Genomic DNA, 21402 nt, shown 5'->3' with positions numbered 1-21402 from the left:
GTCGCTGGGATTCGTGCGGTAGCAGGCAGTTCTGTAGGTAATCTGGTCCAATGCCATGTAGGGCTTTAAAGGTCGTGACCAACACTTTGAATTGTGACCGGAAACTGATTGGCAGCCAATGCAAGCCACGGAATGTTGAAGAAACATGGGCAAATCTTGGAAGCCCCACGATGGCTCTCACGGCTGCGTTCTGCATGATCTGAAGTTTCCGAACACTTTTCAAAGGTAGCTGCATGTAGAGAGCGTTGCAGTAATCGAACCTCGAGGTGATGAGGGCATGAGTGACTGTGAGCAGTGACTCCCTGTCCAAATAGGGCCGCAACTGGTGCACCAGGTGAACCTGGGCAAACGCCCTCCTCGCCACAGCCGAAAGATGATGTTCCAATGTCAGCTGTGGATCGAGGAGGACGCCCAAGTTGCTGTCTACTGTCTACTATGCATTTTTGTAAGAAAGATGCACAGTTTGATATGTTTCACCTTCAGCACATTCTGGATTTAAATGATATGCAAAACAGTGTATATAGTAGTGCTCTATGTTTATATTCTAGAGCAGTGATGGCGAACCTATGGCACGGGTGCCAAAGGTGGCACACGTAGCCATATCTGCTGGCACACAAGCCATTGCCGTAGCTCAGCTCCAACATGTATGTACATGCTGACCAGTTGATTTTTGGCTCACACGGAGGCTATGGGAGAACTCAATTTGTATAGTCTGGAGGACAGAAGGAAAAGGGGGGACATGATCGAAACATTTAAATATGTTAAAAGGTTAAATAAGGTCCAGGAGGGAAGTGTTTTTAATAGGAAAGTGAACACAAGAACAAGGGGACACAATCCGAGGTTAGTTGGGGGAAAGATCAAAAGCAACATGAGAAGATATTATTTTACTGAAAGAGTAGTAGATCCTTGGAACAAACTTCCAACAGACGTGTTTGGTAAATCCACAGTAACTGAATTTAAATGTGCCTGGGATAAACATATATCCATCCTAAGATAAAATACAGAAAATAGTATAAGGGCAGACTAGATGGACCATGAGGTCTTTTTCTGCCGTCAGTCTTCTATGTTTCTATGTTTTTGGCTTACAGAGGGCTTCCGGGGGAATAGGGGAGGGCAATTTTGCTCTTTCCAGGCTCCAGGAAAGCCTCCAGAGCTGGGGAGGCTGAAAAATGGGTCTACTGGGCCCACCAGAACCTGGGAAAAGGGCCGTTTCTATCTTCCAGAGGGCCTCCAGGGAGAGAAGGCCATTTTCACCCTTCCCAGGCATTTATTTATTTATTTATTAGATTTGTATGCCGCCCCTCTCTGAAGACTCGGGGTGGCTAACAACAATGAAAAGACAATGAAAACAAATCTAATATTAAAAATAATCTAAAAAACCCCAATTTAAAGAACCACTCATACATACAAGCATACCATGTATAAATTCTATAAGCCTAGGGGGAAGTGAAATTTCAATTCCCCCATGCCTGACGACAGAGGTGGGTTTTTAAGGAGCTTGCGAAAGACAAGGAGGGTGGGGGCAACTCTGATATCTGGGGGGAGCTGGTTCCAAAGGGTCGGGGCCGCCACAGAGAAGGCTCCTCTCCTGGGTCCCACCAAATGACATTGCTTAGTCGATGGGACCCGGAGAAGGCCAACTCTGGGACCTAACCGGTCGCTGGGATTCGTGCGGCAGAAAGTGGTCCCGGAGATATTCTGGTATGATGCCATGAAGGGCTTTATAGGTCATAACCAACACTGAATTGAATTGAATTATGGGTGTGGGCACCCACGCATGAACAATAGCCCTTTTGCCACCCATGGGAAAAAAGGTTCCCCATCACTATTCTAGAGTGTATCTTTATATTTTTAATATTGTTATATCACTAACATGCATAATGAGTGGATCTTAATGCAAAACAAAACTAATGAGAAAATTATTCTTTCTTGCACGCATCATTTTTTTATTTGAATATACAAAGTGAATACATAAAAAACAGAGCAGATTTTACTAAAAGGTCAGCAAGGTTTTAAAGCCATAAATGTAATATTTTGTATGTCGTCAGAGCTCTTCTTCTGGGGCATGATCCATTTGGAAATAAGCTATTTAAGTACTAGAGAGTTTTAACAGGCTTTACTTTTATATATAAGAGTATAGATGAAAATCTAAAAATTAGAATATCATGCAAAAGTTCATTTGTTTCAGTAATGCAACTTAAAAGGTGTAGCTAATGTATGAGAGAGACTCATTACATGCAAAGCAAGATGATTATGACTTATAGCTCATGAAAACCCCAAATCTACAATCTTAGAAAATTAGAATATTGTGAAAAGGTGCAATATTCTAGGCCAGAGTTTCCCAACCTTGGCCGTTTGAATATGTGCGGACTTCAACTCCCAGAATTCCTGAGATTGTGGTTTCAGAGTTTTCATGAGCTGTAAGTCGTAATCATCACAACTGTGACAAATCACAGCTTGAACTGTCTTGCTTTGCATGTAATGAGTCTCATATATTAGTTTCACCTTTTAAGTTGTATTATAGAAAGAAATGAACTTTTGCATGATATTCTATTTTTTCGAGTTTCACCTGTATACCTACTTAGGAAGATGTTTCAAATATACAATCCATTTCCCATTGAGTATAGTGATTAAAGCAGCAGGCTAAAAACTGTGTTAAACACAAAGTCACCTGCCCAACCTGGGACCAGTCAATACTGCTTCAGCCCCTATGAAGATGCAATAGCAAACAATTTCTAAAATCTTACCAAAATTGCAAGGATTAGGCAGCTGCCAGGAGTCAAGACTGACTCAAAGGCACAAACAACAAAGCAAAATATCAAATTGTATAGAAACTGTTGTCGCTTAGTTAAATCAGTTAAACTTTGAGTACTTCATATTTGTTGAACTGAGCCACCAGTTTCCTAGTTGATCCTTGTTTCATTAATGCTGGTAAATGTTTGCATTCTAACAATCACAAATTATATTTGGCAATGAGATTTATTCCAGTATGTCGAGCAATCCAATCATAATAGTGTGCCACTTTTGTATAAACACTAGGATGTCCCCCTTTTCCACAATTTTCACCCCCGCTCACAATACCCCAAAGATATCCCACATTGTTAGAGTCAAAACAAACCAAAGGTCCTCCTGAATCTCCTTTACAGGCATCTACAGAACCATCAGCCGTACCTGAAATAAGAAAACCAAAAAAAGTTGCCTAGGAACATTCTTCATTTTATATTTTTAAGCAGAATTTCACATACAGTGATAGCTCGTCTTACAAACGCCTCATCATACAAACATTTCGAGATACAAACCCGGGGTTTAAGATTTTTTGGCTTCTTCTTACAAACTATTTTCACCTTACAAACCCATCGCCGCCGCTGTGATGCCCTGCCTCTGGACTTCCTTTGCCAGCGAAGCACCCGTTTTTGCGCTGCTGGGATTCCCCTGAGGCTCCCCTCCATGGGAAACCCCACCTCTGGACTTCCGTGTTTTTGTGATGCTGCAGGGGAATCCCAGCAGCGGAAAAATGGGTGCTTCACTGGCAACGGAAGTCCGGAGGTGGGGTTTCTCAGCGAGGGGAGCCTCAGTGAAATCGCAGCATTGCAAAAACACAGAGGTCCAGAGGTGGGGTTTCGAGGACTTCAATGTTTTTGCGATGCTGTGATTTCACTGATGCTCCCTTCACTGGGAAACCCCACCTCCGGACTTCCGTTGCCAGCGAAGCACTCGTTTTTGTGATGCTGGGACTCCCCTGCTGGGATTCCCCTGTAGCATCGCAAAAACACAGAAGTCCGGAGGTGGGGTTTCCCATGGAGGGGAACCTCAGGGGAATCCCAGCAGCGCAAAACGAGAGCTTCGGCTGGCAAAAAGGGTGAATTTTGGGCTTGCACGCATTAATCGCTTCTCCATTGATTCCTGTGGGAAACATTGTTTCGTCTTACAAACTTTTCACCTTAAGAACCTCATCCCGGAACCAACTAAGTTTGTAAGACAAGGTATCACTGTATTTGCTGGTCATCCACTGAAAACATACTATTGCATATATGCAGTACATGTATATTACTTGTATGCTGTGATTTTTAATCTAAAGTGTTTGTAATTCATTCAGTTAAACTGCTGGTCAAAAAAATAAGGGGAACACTCAACACATCCTAGATCTGAATGAATGAAATATTCTCATTGAATATTTCATTTGCACAACTATTCCATTTGCACAACAGCATGTGAAATTGACTGTCGATCAGTGTTTCCGGCAAAAGTTTGGGTTAAGCGTTTGGGTTCGGGAGGATGCTGAGTAGCCCCGCTGCTCGGCTGTCAGCTTTGCAAAAGAGCCGCGGAGCTGTCGGGCTGGTCGGGAGGCTCAAACGGAGGTGGGGAATCCCAATAGGGAATTCCATGGGCGGAGCTTTGATGTCACGAAGACGTCCTTCCTGGAGTCCACATTTCGGCCTAGGATATATTATTTGAGTGTTCCCTTTATTTTGGGGGGATGATATATTTAATGTTGAAATGTTTGCTCAGAGACCAACATTAAATGGCTCATTCTGTCTTCCAGCCCAGGTAATTGTGTCAGAATATAGGTAAGAATAATACATTTCGTGCTCACCGGCGCATTCCATTCCTCTGAAATATCGATTCTTGTAGATTTCTGAACAGTTATCCATTAGATTAACATAACCCCACTTAAGAGCATATTGCCTTGTAGAGTCTAAACAAGAAATGGGAGAGTCAGATAAATAAATACCAAAGCTTAATTACAAAATGATTTCCAGTAGGTTGTCAAATCTTTCTAATGTTTTAAAATTAACATTGACCAATTCTTTTTTTTTTGACAATAATTATTTTTTTTAAACAAATTGTGTAATCCTTTTTTCAAAATGTATACATTGTGTTGTGGTTGGCTCTGGCCCAGCTCCTGCCCCAAGGAATGTGGAGGTGGATGCAGGGGAAACATCAACATGTCATAGGCATGTTTTATTGCAGACAGAGTCAGGTAGTGCAGTTTCCTCGGACGAAGAAGAAGGTGGGGGTGACTTGGAAGAGGGGGGCTTGGCACACAGCCCAGGAAGCCAATCTCCATTATCTTCAGTCGATTCAGATGAGGAAGTGTTAGACCCACGCAGGGGCAGAATTATGCACCGAAGAGACCAATTGAGGAGATATTACAGGAGATAAGAGAGGCCACCTGTGTTTGGGTGGGGCTCCAGTAATTAGAGTTGCTGATATAAATAGCAGCGTGCTAGTTTGACCGTTGTGGAAGATTATCTGATCGTTGTTTCTTCAGGACCGTGCCTTGCTGTTTCCAGACTTTGTTGATTTTTCACGACTTTGAAACCAAGCAGAGCAAAGTGTGTCTCACTTCGTGGGAGAAGGAGGGCTGTGACGTTTCTCCACAGCTGCTAGCTAAGTACTTAAGGACTAATTAAGGGGATTGTACAGCCTACAAGGTTGTTTTGGGACGAGTGCTCTTTGCAATACAAAAAGGGTGCTTTGTTTCTTTTGAATTTTGTGATAAAGAACTTTGTTTTTGAATTTTCAAGTGTGTGTGTGTGTGTGTGTCTGAAATTTGTACCCTTGAATTTTCGGGAGACTCATACCATAGAGCCCGGCAGAACACATTGTGGGCAGTGAAAGGCTACCAAATATTTTACTACCACACTGTGGGCGTGGCTTATGCAGGACGCCCTGCATTTTCTTTCAACATCTTTCAGTGCAAATTGGGTGCTCTGGGGTGGAGCTCAATTTTAGCTACCCCACTCCCCACACCCCCATCCAAGCAGCAGTCCACCCCTGATTCTGGGGCATTTCTTTTCATCCTATTTATTGCAAAATACAGTGATACCTCGTCTTACAAACGCCTTGTCATACAAACTTTTCGAGATACAAACCCGGGATTTAAGATTTTTTTGCCTCTTCTTACAAACTATTTTCACCTTACAAACCCACCGCCGCCGCTGGGATGCCCCGCCTCTAGACTTCCATTGCCAGCGAAGCACCCATTTTTGCGCTGCTGGGATTCCCCTGAGGATCCCCTCCATGGGAAACCCCATCTACGGACTTCCGTGTTTTTGTGATGCTGCAGGGGAATCCCAACAGTGCAAAAACGGGCGCTTCGCTGGTAACAGAAGTCCGGAGGTGGGGTTTCCCAGCGAGGGGAGCCTCAGTGAAATCGCAGCATCGCAAAAACACAGAGGTCCGGAGGTGGGGTTTCAAGGACTTCGGTGTTTTTGCGATGCTGCGATTTCACTGATGCTCCCTTCGCTGGGAAATCCCACCTCCGGACTTCCGTTGCCAGCGTAGCGCTCGTTTTTGTGATGCTGGGATTCCCCTGCAGCATCGCGAAAACACAGAAGTCCAGAGGTGGGGTTTCCCATGGAGGGGAGCCTCAGTGGAATCCCAGCAGCCCAAAAACGGGTGCTTTGGCTGGCAAAAGGGGTGAATTTTGGGCTTGCACGCATTAATTGCTTTTCCATTGATTCCTATGGGAAACATTGTTTCGTCTTACAAACTTTTCACCTTAGGAACCTCCTCCCAGAACCAATTAAGTTTGTAAGACAAGGCATCACTGTACTACATTTTTTCCTTGTGTTGAAAGTTAAACGAGACAGTCTCAGAGAGCCCCTTCTCTCTCTGATGCAATAAAATGGCCCTCCGTAGCTTCAGGTCACCAAATGGAACCTAGAGAGCCACTGGGCTTTAGATAGGTGCTAAACTATGAGCACATTCGCTCCAAAGAAAACATACTTATAATCTCACCAAATAGTCAGCATTAATTACCTTCATCACGTCCCCAGCCAGACACTTTACACTGTTGACCAACTTTGAACATATATTGTGACCAGGGAACACATATTGGCACAGTTTCAGGTGGAGAACATGGAATCCCTGCATTTTTCGTCTTCATCTCCAGCAAAGCAATATTATTTTCATATGTTTCGGAGTTATAGTTCTCATGTATTATCATGTCTCTTAAAGAATATGTTTCTGACCAGGCATTGAAGATTAACATGTGTGTCGTCCCAGTCAAAATCCTATAAACATGGAGACGGCTCTTACTAACAAAAAGGAAAAAAAAAGAGGGGAAAAGAAATATTGTTTAAAATAGAAACATAGAAGTCTGATGGCAGAAAAAGACCTCATGGTCCATCTAGTCTGCCCATATACTATTTTCTGTATTTTATCTTAGGATGGATATATGTTTATCCCAGGCATGTTTAAATTCAGTTACTGTGGATTTATCTACCACGTCTGCTGGAAGTTTGTTCCAAGGATCTACTACACTTTCAGTAAAATAATATTTTCTCATGTTGCTTTTGATCTTTCCCCCAACTAACTTCAGATTGTGTCCCCTTGTTCTTGTGTTCACTTTCCTATTAAAAACACTTCCCTCCTGGACCTTATTTTACCCTTTAACATATTTAAATGTTTCGATCATGTCCCCCCTTTTCCTTCTGTCCTCCAGACTATACAGATTGAGTTCATTAAGTCTTTCCTGATACGTTTTATGCTTAAGACCTTCCACCATTCTTGTAGCCCGTCTTTGGACCCGTTCAATTTTGTCATATATAACTTGATATGAAAGTAAATTTGGCTCCAATTAGATTCTGAGTTGATTAAGAAGCGAAGTGTTTCATACAGTTATTTTCCACTTTTAGAGAGATGTTTTACCCAATTGATAGGAAGGCAGATTTTTAATAAACATTAGAGAAAATCTCCCACAATAGGAATACAGTGGTACCTCTACTTAAGAACGCCTCTGCTTAAGAACGTTTCTAGATAAGAACTGGGTGTTCAAGATTTTTTTGCCTCGTCTTAAGAACCATTTTCTACTTAAGAACTTGTAATGGCCTAGGGGGGAAGAATATCTTAACTCCCCCATGCTTGGCGATAAAGGTGGGTCTTGAGTAATTTGCATAAGACAAGGAGGGTGGGGGCCGTTATAATCTCTGGGGGGAGTTTATTCCAGAGGGCCAGGGCCACCACAGAGAAGGCTCTTCCCCTGGGGCCCGCCAAATGACATTGTTTCGTCGACGGGACCCGGAGAAGGCCAACTCTATGGGACCTTATCGGTCGCTGGGATTCATGCGGTAGCAGACAGTTCCAGAAGTATTCTGGCCCAATGCCATGTAGGGCTTTAAAGGTCATGACCAACACTTTGAATTGTGACTGGAAACTGATCGGCAGCCAATGCAAGCCATGGAGTGTTGAAGAAACATGAGCGAATCTTGGAAGCCCCACGATGGCAACTCTATCAATATCAAAATGCCACTTAAATAGTTGAGCTATTTTCTTTCTCTCTTCCTTACTCTCATTCTTTTTCTTTCTCTTTTCCTTCCTCTCTTTTTTCTATCTGTTTCTCTCTCTTCCTCTCTTCCTCTCTTCCTCTCTCTCTCCTTCCCTCTCACTCTTTCTCTCTCGGCTTCTGGGCAGGTTTGAAAAACTCTGAGTTGATGATGATTTTTAAGTGAGCGATTGCTCACTGCTCAGCTTAGAGGGAACTATGGTATCAATTTGTGAATCCGGTCACTGTCCCAAACATATGTTACAAGCAGAATTTGATACTCTGTTATTATATTTCCGGAATCACGTAAATAACTTTGAATAGATTTATTAAGGAAACTTTTATAACTACCGTAACAATAGTTGGGCTGTTATGGTTTCCATATAAGATTTTATCCAAAGTTCCTGCTTTCCTTTAATCGTCGCTACAAGAAAGTCCCAATCAACTTAATTTAGAACTTTTAAGGAGTTCAATTCAGAAAGTCACCTACTGAACACAGTGTGCAGCAGTCAAAACCCAACAGCCTCCAATGTACGTCCCACCACAGATCACTCCTCTATGGCCTTCACCTTTAATTGCCACTTGCCAGGGAAATTCAAGCTATTAAAAAGGGAGAGAGAGACCAAAGAAAATCCATGTAACTATCTGGATTATTATAGATACACTTTTAAAAACCAGGACAGTTTTTGATCAAATTTACATATGTACCCAGCAAGCTCTTACTAATTTATCCATCAATTGATTTATTTAATCTACAGAGAAGCAAAATTGGTAGAATAAATAGCAATTCTCCAAAAATTACAGAACATTAATTTTTCTTGTGCTATCCTTTCTGGCTCTCTTATCTTTGAAAAAGAGAGAAATAAGAAAGCCGGGATCTAAGCATTGAAACTATAACAGGCAACTGGTCTTTCTTGTTTTTTCTTTTGAAGACTTTTTGCTTCTCATCTAAGAAGCTTCTTCAGTTCTGACAGGATAGTGGGGGATGGAAGGATTTATATTCCTTGCAGACAACTTGCAAATTACCAGCTGTCTCCTGAAAAAATAGCTTTGGGATAACCATGACTTGGATGACAGATTTTTATAACATGAAAATTAATTTCTCATTATTGTCTCCAAATTTTCTCTTTTCGAATGATTATTAGGATAAGGTTAGTCCTCAACTTATGAACACAACTGAGCCAGGGATGAAATCCAGCAGGTTTCTGACAGGTTCTGGAGAACCGGTAGTGGAAATTTTGAGAACTGGTAAATACCACCTCTGGCTGGCCTCAGAATGGGTGGTGCCCTCATCACCTCGAGGTTCGACTACTGTAATGCTCTCTACATGGGGCTACCTCTGAAGAGTGTTTGAAAACTTCAGATCGTGCAGAATGTAGCTGCGAGAGCAATCATGGGCTTCCCAAGGTATGCCCATGTTACACCAACCCTCCACAGTTTGCATTGGTTGCTGATCAGTTTCCGGTCACAATTCAAAGTGTTGGTTATGACCTATAAAGCCCTTCATGGCATCGGACCAGAATATCCCCGGGACCGCCTTCTGCTGCACGAATCCCAGCGACCGGTTAGGTCCCACAGAGTTGGCCTTCTCCAGGTCCCGTCGACTAAACAATGTCATCTGGCAGGACCTAGGGGAAGAGCCTTCTCTGTGGTGGCCCTGACCCTCTGGAACCAGCTCCCCCAGAGATTATAATTGCCCTCACCCTCCTTGCCTTTCGTAAACTCCTTAGAACCCACCTCTAACGTCAGGCATGGGGCAACTGAGATATTCTTTCCCCCTAAGCCTTTACAATTTACGCATGGTATGTCTGTATGTATGTTTTTGCTTTTTAATAAGGGGTTTTTAGTGACTTTTAAATTATTAGATTTGTTATACATTGTTTTATCGTTGTTGTCAGCTGCCCCGAGTCTACGTAGAGTGGCGGTATACAAATCTAATTAATAAATAGATAAATAAATAAATAAAATAAATTTTGCAGTGTCCTTTCACTGCCACGCCCACCAAGCCACGCCCACAGAAACCAGTAGTGAAAAAAAATGGATTTCACCACTGAACTGAGTGCACAATTTCCTTTGCTAAGAGAGATAGTGAGTGAGTTTTGTCCCATTTTACGAATTTTCTTGCCACACGATTAACTATAGTTGTTAAGTTAATTCAATGGTTGTTAAGTGAATCCGGTTTCCCCATTGGCTTTCCTTGTAAGAAGGTTGCAAAAAGTGATCCCATAACCCCAGGACACTGCCACCATCATAAAACATGACAGTTGCTAACCATCTAAATCTAAAACCATCTAAATTTTGATCACATAAGCATGCAGTTGTAATAGTGGTGAAATGCTACAGCTACGTCCAGATTCGGGCATACCGGTAGGGGCGGCCAATGGTGGTTTGGAGAACCGGTGATGACAGTAGCGTGAGGCTCCTCCCACTCTCCCAGACATCACCCTTTCCTTGTGCATGCACAAAGTCTTCTGCGCATGCTCAGAGGGTGAACCAGTAAGGAAGGTAAGTAGATTTCACCACTGAGTTGTAAATGTGAAAAAGGGTCATAAATCACTTTTATCACTGCCATTGTAATTTCAACTGGTTACTAAATGAATAGTTGTAGTGAGGACTACCCGTATTGTATCCAATAAGTACAGTATGCATGCTTATCACCTTTTGCACTTACGTCTTGTGCAATGAATCCACCAGCTATTCTCTTCCGACGAGTAACACTGTGACTTCTAATGCCACAAGATAATCCAGGAAGTAAAGTCTTTATCCTTTTTCTTTCTTTAATAAAACAAATAAGCAGTGTCATAAAACTCGTACGCTAAGTTTTTTTAATGCCTTTGTTATTAAAGATTTAATATTAGCTATCTCTATAATTTTTTTTTAAATTTTGGAGAGTTATCTCCAATCAATATGGTGAGATTCTAATGACAAGTGCAAAATTTGAGTTATGTTCAGAACCATTTAAAAATTGATATTTCAGTGTAGCAAATTGCTTTACCTTCAATTGATGTATGCATAACCCTACATAACCCTACTTGAACATCACCAGAATTTAAAAATGTGAAAAAAGAGAAAATTCTTTTTAAAATATGAGGTTTTATACTAATTTATCTACACATTTACCTTCATCCATGGACTCTCTAACTTGATTTGATTCTTCTGCAAGAAAATAAAAACATTACAATTAAAGTATTGTAAAATAAATTTCTCTAGTAGAGAATATATCGTGTTTTGTTTAAGTATTAGACACCGCTGGAGTATTAGATACACCTTGGTTTTGGGGAAGGATAAAAAGCTTCTTTATTTTATTAAGTTAATAATAAAGCAGTCTTTAAAAAACAAGTCTAATAATGTGAACATTGTATAGGCATTTATAGTTATTGACTTACCTCTTCAAAGCAAAAATTTATATGCCACCCTGAGTCTTCGGAGAGGGGCGGCATATAAATCCAATAAATAATAATAATAAAAAACAAACAGCCAGTTTCAGACCAGTCTGATTCCTCCGGCAATTTGCCTCCGTGCAGCTTAAGTTTCACTTTTATTTTAGCACTTGGGCTTGCTGGGAACTTCAATCAATCAGCTGAGTGTCGGGAGGCAGATAATCCGTGACTTGTAATAAGCAGGGTCTGCTGCTGTTTGCTGCAAGAAGGTAAATTGCTGGCAGGCAGAGACCAAAGGTTGGGGGCTGGGGGGCTGGGGGGTACATTTGGTTTATAAGACACACCCAAGTTTTCACCTTTTTGGGGGGGGTGTTAAAAGGTGCATCTTATACTCCGAAACATAAGGTACATAAATTATTTTAATTGAACAATTACTTGTTTACAATAAACGGTCCCATTTATGTGACTTTTAAGGGCTTTTTGGTGTTTAAAATTTAGAATTGGTCTCCACACGCACATAAAAACTGTTTTTAAAAAATGTAAAAATAAAGTAGTGGATGAAGCCTGCAGCAGAGATATTCTGCAGATTGTTGCTAGGATTGCAGTAGAGTAGAGCAGGGGTCTCCAACTTCAGCAACTTTAAACCTGGAGACCTCACCTACAAAAAGATATTGACAAAATTGAACGGGTCCAAAGACGGGCTACAAGAATGGTAGAAGGTCTTAAGCATAAAACGTATCAGGAAAGACTTAATGAACTCAATCTGTATAGCCTGGAGGACAGAAGGAAAAGGGGGGACATGATCGAAACATTTAAATATATTAAAGGGTTAAATAAGGTCCAGGAGGGAAGTGTTTTTAATAGGAAAGTGAACACAAGGACAAGGGGACACAATCTGAAGTTAGTTGGGGGAAAGATCAAAAGCAACATGAGAAAATATTATTTTAATGAAAGAGTAGTAGATCCTTGGAACAAACTTCCAGCAGATGTGGTAGATAAATCCACAGTAACTGAATTTAAAACATGCCTGGGATAAACATATATCCATCCTAAGATAAAATATAGAAAATAGTATAAGGGCAGACTAGATGGACCATGAGGTCTTTTTCTGCCGTCAGACTTCTATGTTTCTATGTTTCTATGTTTCAACTCCCAGAATTCCCCAGCTTGCAAAGTAGATTTTTGCAAGCCCATATATGGAAGTCCTTGTTTAAAATCTTATTTTTATAATTATTGCGTATGAATTTTATCTTATATGTCTTTTTAAACATATCCACAGCTCCCTTTCAAAGCAAAATTTTCAAGGACACAGAACTTAATAAAATTCTTCAGAGCAATTATTAAAGAGCCAGACCATTGAAATGATAAAGAGGCAATCCCATTTAAGACTAGAACAATAAATATAGGAATAAAAACATGCAAAGAATTTTACCTTCTTCAGTCCCTCCAGTTTTATTACCTAATGGAGATGAACATAAATCTAAAATGTTAAAAAGTGCAATTTTTATACAAAATTTCACATTTCACTTAATTTCATTTCATTTATTAGATTTGTTAGCCGCCCCTCTCTGTAGACTCGGGGCGGCTCACAGCAATAGTAAAAAACGATGTACAGTAACAAATCTAATATTTAAAATATCTAAAAAACCCTTATTAAAAGCAAGACATACACGCAAACATACCATGCATAAATTATATAAGCCAGGGGGAGATGTCTCAATTCCCCCATGCCTGACGGCAGAGGTGGGTTTTAAGGAGTTTATGGTTTATAGTTGGTGGAATAATAAAGAAACTTAAGGATGTTAAAATAAAGTGTTAAATAGTAAAATTTATTAGATTGAATATATTATGTAGAGATATTCTACAGATGTGTATATTTCTCTGAATTGATCTAAACTATAATGTTTTTCCCCCCTTTTTTTAATGAAGAGGACTTCTATTTTGAGCGGAGCGACTGTAGCTCCTTTTTATGTTATGTGTATTGTTTGGTCTTTTTATGTTTGTTTGAAATGTGTTGTCTTTCAATTTTAAAACAATAAAAAATATTTTTTTTAAAAAAAAAAGGCAATCCTAATCTCCGGGGGGAGCTGGTTCCAGAGGGTCGGGGCCGCCAAAGAGAAGGCTCTTCCCCTGGGTCTCGCCAGATGACATTGTTTAATCGACGGGACCCGGAGAAGGCCAACTCTGTGGGACCTAACTGGTCGCTGGAATTCGTGCGGCAGAAGGCGGTTCTGGAGATATTCTGGTCCGATGCCATGAAAGGCTTTATAGATCATAACCAACACTTTGAATTGTGACTGGAAACTGATCGGCAACCAAAGCAGACTGCAGAGTATTGGTGTAGCATGGGCATACCTAGGGAAACTTCAGATTGTGCAAAATGCAGCTGCGAGAGCAATCATGGACTTCCCTATGTATGCGCATGTTACACCAACATTCTGCAGTCTGCATTGGTTGCCAATCAGTTTCCGGTCACAATTCAAAGTGTTGGTTATGACCTATAAAGCCCTTCATGGCATCGGACCAGAATATCTCCAGGACCGCCTTTTGCTGCACGAATCCCAGCGACCAGTGAGGTCCCACAGAGTTGGCCTTCTCTGGGTCCCGTCGACTAAACAATGTTGTCTGGCGGGACTCAGGGGAAGAGCCTTCTCTGTGGCGGCCCTGACACTCTGGAACCAGCTCCCCCCAGAGATTAGGATTACCCCCACCCTCCTTGCCTTTCGTAAAACTCCTTAAAACCCACCTCTGCCATCAGGCATGGGAGAATTAAGTCATCTCCCCCAGGCCTATATAGTTTATGCATGGTATGTTTGTGTGTATGTCTTGCTTTTTAAATAAGGGGTTTTTAGTTACTTTTAAATATTAGATTTGTTGTACATTTTTTATTACTGCTGTGAGCTGCCCCGAGTCTACGGAGAGGGGTGGCATACAAATCTAATAAATAAATAACTAAACAAACAAACAAACAAACACACACACACACACACACACACACACATACATTATTTAGTTCTGAATGTTTTTCTGAGCTTGTTTTCCCCCCTGATGTTTTACAGAACAAGTAATGAAACATCGGTAGAAAAAACAGCCAACCTGAGAGAATACCAAGAATCCAAAAATAATCCTGCCTTATCAGTGACAAAATGTACTTTGTCATTGTCAGTTTCGGAAAATGTAAGGTGGTTCCTGCCAGTTTGTGGCCTAAGCCTTTCCCATTGTGGAAAGGAATTCTTTGAAATCAGTTCAGCAGTTCTCACATTCCAAATCATACAAAAGTTTTGAAATCAACTAACTCCATCCAGCCATTTCATCTGATACACTGTTTTCCAATGAGGGAAATGGGAATTAGATGGAACATATGACAAAGCAGATGTTCCCCTTGTCCTTCTTCTAACGCAGTGGTTCTCAACCTTTCTAATGCTGCGACCCCTTAATACAGTTCCTCGTGTTGTGGTGTCCCCCACCCATAAGTCTAGCACCAATCCTCCCAACAGAGCGTTAAGCTGATTGGCAGGAAGGTCAGAGGGATACCCCCACTGTAAATGCCTGATTGGTCAGATTGTAAAAATATGTTCCAAGGCGCCTGAATAGAAGCTTTAGTTCCTAACACTATTATTTATTTATTTATTTATTTATTTGTTTATTTATTTGTTTATTTATTTGTTTGTTTATTTATTTATTTATTTATTTATTCCAATACACAATGAGGGTTTTAGTGGGTATATATCAATATACACATAGTAAAATACATGATGAAGGTTATAGAGGAGATACTCATAGTAAAATATATCTAAGAAATAACAGAAAAGAAGATATAGCAATAGAATATATCAATGAAAGAATAGAAGAAGAGATATAGGAATAGAGGAAAGGTATAGGAGATATAGGAGAGCAATAGGACAGGGGACGGAAGGCACTCTAGTGCACTTGTACTCGCCCCTTACTGACCTCTTAGGAATCTGGATAGGTCAACCGTAGATAATCTAAGGGTAAAGTGTTGGGGGTTTGGGGATGACACTATGGAGTCCGGTAATGAGTTCCACGCTTCGACAACTCGGTTACTGAAGTCATATTTTTTACAGTCAAGTTTGGAGCGGTTAATATTAAGTTTAAATCTGTTGTGTACTCTTGTGTTGTTGTGGTTGAAACTGAAGTAGTCGCCGACAAGCAGGACGTTGCAGCATATGATCTTGTGCGCAATACTTAGATCTTGTTTAAGGCGTCTTAGTTCTAAACCTTCTAGGCCCAGGATTGAAAGTCTAGTCTCATAGGGTATTCTATTTCAAGTGGAGGAGTGAAGGGCTCTTCTGGTGAAGTATCTTTGGACATTTTCAAGGGTGTTAATGTCTGAGATGCGATATGGGTTCCAAACAGATGAGCTGTATTCGAGGATGGGTCTGTCAAAAGTTTTGTAAGCTCTGGTAAGTAGTGTGAGATTGCCAGAGCAGAAGCTACATAGGATTAGATATTTGTCTTTTCCCAGGGTCTTAGGTGACCTCTGTGAAATGGTTGTTTGATTCCCAAAGGGGTCCCGACCTCCAGGTTGAGAACTACTGGATTATACCTATGGGAGAAATTACAGTTTTTAAACTAGCCCTAAATAATTTCAGAAAATAATGCTTACAATTGTGTTCATCTTCTCCTGTTAGACAATCCAATTCATTATTACACACATAGCTGCTTGGAATACACACATCTGAGTTACAATGGAAAGATTTCCTTTTGCAAGCTGTTGGAAAAGAAATAATTACATACTAAGGGAGGGTTTGTTAAAAGTTATGCCAAGTACTGTACAATGAATACACATGTTCATATTGAACGGAGACATGTAGAGAAGGAACATACCTTTGCAACATAATTCATCACTTAAATCACCGCAGTCATTCATTCCATCACATGTTCTACTCGAAAGGATACATTTCCCATTGACACAGCGGAATTCTCTGTCTATGCAGTCTGACAAGCAGAATTGAAAAAAAAACACAAGAATTCCATCATGTGTGGAAAATAAAATAGCTAAATCAGATTACTCTAGTGTGTTTTAGGACCAACACTTTTCATACTCTACATAAATGATCTTTGTGATCAAATTATAAGCAACTGTGTTCTCTTTGCTTATGATGTTAAACTATTTAATACCACTGAAAATGCTGCTACCCTTCAAAATGACCTTGACCATGTAGCAGAATAGTCAAACAACCGGCAACTTTAAATGTGTAAATGCTCTGTTTTACACATTGGAAAAAAGAATCAGGATACAAAATACAAGCTTGGAGGAAGCGAACTTATAGATGACCCTCACTCTGTCAAAGACCTTGGAGTACTCATATCCAATGACCTAAGTACTAGAGCCCACTGTAACAACATTGCCAAAAAAGCACCAAGAGTTGTTAATCTAATCCTACATAGCTTCTTCTCTGGCAACATTGCACTGCTAACTAGAGCATACAAAACATTTGTTAGACCAATTCTAGAATACAGCTCACCTGTCTGGAACCCACATTCCATATCAGACATTAATACAATCGAGAGAGTCCAGAAATATTTTACAAAAAGAGTCCTTCACTCCTCTGCTCACAACCTGACTTGAAATACTGGAATTGGACAATTTACAACTATGTCGCCTCCAAACTGATCAAAATATAGTTCATAAAATCATATACCAAGATGTTCTTCCTGTTAATGACTACTTCACTTTCAACCGCAGTAAAATACATGAGCACGTAATAGATTCAAACTAAATGTAAACCGCTCCAAATTCTACTGCAGAAAATACGACTTCAGCAATAGAGTGATCAATGGTTAGATTGTCTACACTTGACCTCTGCCCATTTATAAGAGGTCAGCAAAGTGGCATACATAAGCACACCACTGTGCCTACCATCCTAGAGTCCTATTGTCCTCTTTTATTGTTACTTTTTACTTAAGTTTATACAAATTACTGCTATCCTATGCGTGTTTGATAAAAATAAATGAATGAATGAATGAATGAATAAATGTATAAAATTACCAACCTCTCTGTCCTGTACTGCATGTCACTTTAGCCCACTTCCCAGTTGTCAAACTCATTCTCCTTAAGCCACATTCGGCCAGCCTCGTCTCTATCCCTCTGCAAGTTGCTTTAAGGCATTCAGTTGAATCCTGGTCTTCCTCTGGCTCAATTAATTCTTTGCCATCAGCTCCTCTGTCCAAAACAGCAAAAAAATAAATCAATCAAATATAATCAAATATATTCAAATGTTCACGTTCCAGCATTCTGAAATTAGATGAATCACTTAGTTACCAGCTTTTATTTTTCCACCTGATGAACAATACCTGTTTTGTCGGGCTCTCTGGTACACGCCTCCCAAAAATTCACAGGTACAAATTTCAGACACACACACGTTTGAAAATTCAAAACAATGTTCTTTATAATGAAAATTCACATAAACTAAGCCCTCTTTTGGTATAGCAAAGAGCACTGGTCTCCAAACAAACTGGTAATTTGTACAAGTCCCTTATCAGTTCTCTGATACTTAGCTTGCAGCTGTGAGGCAATTCACAGTCCTTCTTCTTTCACAAAGTGAAACACACTTTGCTCTGGTTTAGTTTCAAAGCGGGGGAAAATCAGCACACAAAAGGTCAAAGTCAGTAAAGCAGTCACGAAACACAATGATCAGATAGGGCTTGTAGGGCTGCCCTGAAAGACTGACCTGCGGTGCCTCTGCCAGTGAAAACAAAGCTCAGGAGGGCTGCATGAGGCCCTCCAGAGGTCCGTTTTTGCTGGCAGAGGGTTGGAGGAGGACATCACAGTCTAAAACAAAGCTCGTGAGTCCGTGCGAGGCACTCCCAATTCTGTTTTCACTGGCAGACGGTTGTAGGAGGCCATCACAGCTAAAAATTGAGCTTATGAGCCCATTTTCACTGATAGAGCACTTGTGCCACCCCCAATTTGAGAGATGCTGAATTGGCCATGGCCACCCTGGCTCCTGATGGTTAAACACAACCCTGATGCAGCCTTCGATGACACACTTGTATTAGAGAATCTTACCTATCAAAACCAAGATGTCTGCAGATCACGTTGGCTTCATTCATGGTTAATCCTTTCCCACATATATATGATATCTCTGAGTTGCTCAGTTCAACCTGAACAATTCCTTCTGAGCTTGAAATTGTGTGACTGAAGAGAACATCAAAACGATCTAGAAAATACAACAAAATCTATTAATATACATGTTTACACACCTTAGCCAAGACAGCGATTGATTTTATTAACTGCAAACTGGCTAATCTACAGCAGTAAGGCACAAAAGCTCCAATAAAACAACTTGTTACGTAAATATCTACAAAAATATTACATTTGTCTAAAAAATGCCATTAGAATATTTTTTTTTTAAAAAATATGAATTTAATAGAATTATCTTCTGACTGTCGAGAGTGGACAGTCCCCATTCCTCCAATTCATTTTAGTAGCCCACTTCTTACTCTTGTATGAGCCATTTATGAAAGAAAATCAGACTTATGAACGAACTTCCGTCTTTAGGGTTTTATTAACATAATATTTTCAGCACTTTTAATAGCAAGTCATGAAGCAAAATAAACTCATTTTCTGTCAAAAATGTTAACATCTGAAACAGAATTACTCAAAGAACCTATCATCAATCAAAATACTTCTATATTGTAATTCAATCTTAAAGCTTGTCTGCTCCTAATAGTGATAGCTGAAAAAGCAGCAGCAATAACAACAAATTTTTTTACCTCCAGGGTTACAAGTGCCCCTGTTCAAAAAATTGCTGGATTTTTGACGACACTCAAAACTTTTGAGTTGACAGTATGTTTGGAAGTTTCTTTTGATATTGGAGCAAACTGAAGTGCCATTTTTGGGGCACTGGTAAGGTATTTTACACAGACAGGTTCCTGCTATACACGTCTGCCAAGGTTGACAAAAAACTTTCTCACAAGATCGGTCTGTGTAACTGTTCTTCAAACATTCCTCTATCAAGTAATTCTCGTGCTAGGAAAAAGAACAGAAACACGTTATGAAATTTACTCATTCCCTTAAGATTTTTAAATATATACTTCACAGGAAGTTTAATAACTGCTTAAAATGCACCTTAAAATATAGTAACGGAAGTCACTCAACCACAGTTTAATTAAAATAAAAGCTTACCCCTTGTGCAAAAGCATGGTGTGACAGGTATAATATAAACAAAAGAACTGATCCTTGTTTCATGATGAAAGAAAAATCTGCACACCCAGAAGAGATTCGTGCTCTCAAATCCTCTCTTAGATTCCTGTGTTTAATTTTTAACTATAAACAAATATTTAAAATATAATACTGAAATCAGGGCAAGTCCGTCTACTGTGGTAGTTCTAGAATTCTTGACTCTTTTGCATAATAAACAGGAAGTTTATATCAAGGTTATGTTTGGCCAGTTGCTCAAATTCTTAGAATAGAAAGGAGAGTTAGAAAAGAGAGAAAAGCAAATAAGTTCTTCCTTTTGTTGGAGATGAACAAATAATGCAGAGCAGAACTAAAATACAAATCAAATTAGAATATCAAACAATTTGTTTAGAGTATGTAGGATCATCAATTAGATAAATTAGATTCTTTTTTTAAATAAATATTTTATTTATCTATTTATTTATTTATCTATTTATTTATCTATTTATTTATCTATTTATTTATTTATTTATTCGATTTTTATGCCGCCCTTCTCCTTAGACTCAAGGCGGCTTACAACATGTTAGCAATAGCACTTTTTAACAGAGCTAGGCTATTGCCCCCACAATCCGGGTCCACATTTTACCCACCTCGGAAGGATGGAAAGCTGAGTCAATCTTGAGCCGGTGATGAGATTTGAACCGCTGACCTTCAGATCTATAGTCAGCTTCAGTGGCCTGCAGTACAGCACTCTACCTGCTGCGCCACCCCGGCTCATATTGATTTAAAATACATATATACACATTTACAAAAATATAAGATGTATAATCAAACCATAAATTGAAACAAAACGAAACTAACACATACAAAATAATAATAATAATAATCCTAGTAATATAGTTAATTACTTAATTAAACACACTAAACAATGATAACAATAACAATAAACATAATATATATTATTTAAATTTAAATTCCCTTGTGAGGGAGAAAGTTATGTCATCTTATAATTTCAAATTATCTTCTGGTGAAGTATATTAAAAAAATATTAGATTGTGCAGAATCGGATGCATTATTTATTTATTTATTTATTTATTGGATTTGTATGCCGCCCCTTTCCAGAGACTCGGGGCGGCTAACAGCGACAATAACGCTCAAATTAAAAAATAAAGAAGACTCTGACCATGATAAAACTTGGAAATGCTTTTATGATTGGTTTAAGAGAAGAAACGAAAACATAAATTGAAATACAACAATAATAATACTTTCTTTCCTTTTTTTGATATAACAAATCACAAAAGATCTATATACAGTAATTTTTCAGGAAAAATCTGTATGAATTTAAATAAATTAAATAAGAATGTACGAAGGCAGTTAAGAAAATAAAAATAATGAAAAATATATGGATAACCAAAAGGAAAAAATAGTGGATACCGATGATGATAGATCAATTAGATTCTTATCTGTGTTACAATCAAATTAGTGTATCCCTATTTGTATAAGATTGATAATAACTAGTGTTGGGCAAACTTCAAGAAGTTCAGGTTCGGTGAACTCAATCCTGGGTCTAGAAAGCTTAGAACTACTACGCCTAAAACATGATCTAA

General features: G+C 39.5%; 1 protein-coding gene across 1 annotated transcript; it reads right to left on the bottom strand.

Moving 5' to 3' along the window:
- Positions 1-1925: 1925 nt before the first annotated feature.
- LOC139170527 (complement factor I-like) lies at positions 1926-19914 on the bottom strand. The gene is made up of 13 exons (XM_070757883.1): positions 19802-19914; positions 19390-19645; positions 18683-18833; positions 17667-17836; positions 16498-16608; positions 16277-16381; positions 13082-13108; positions 11390-11425; positions 10941-11044; positions 8760-8869; positions 6766-7043; positions 4595-4696; positions 1926-3171 (listed from the first exon to the last, which is right to left on the bottom strand). The coding sequence occupies exons 1-13, from the start codon at positions 19862-19864 to the stop codon at positions 2954-2956; spliced, it is 1731 nt and encodes a 576-aa protein (XP_070613984.1). The 5' UTR covers positions 19865-19914; the 3' UTR covers positions 1926-2953.
- Between the last annotated feature and the right edge of the window lie 1488 nt (positions 19915-21402).

Source organism: Erythrolamprus reginae, chromosome 7, assembly GCF_031021105.1.
Source record: "Erythrolamprus reginae isolate rEryReg1 chromosome 7, rEryReg1.hap1, whole genome shotgun sequence".
Lineage (NCBI taxonomy): Eukaryota > Metazoa > Chordata > Lepidosauria > Squamata > Dipsadidae > Erythrolamprus > Erythrolamprus reginae.
This window is presented reverse-complemented; position numbering and strand designations above follow the sequence as displayed.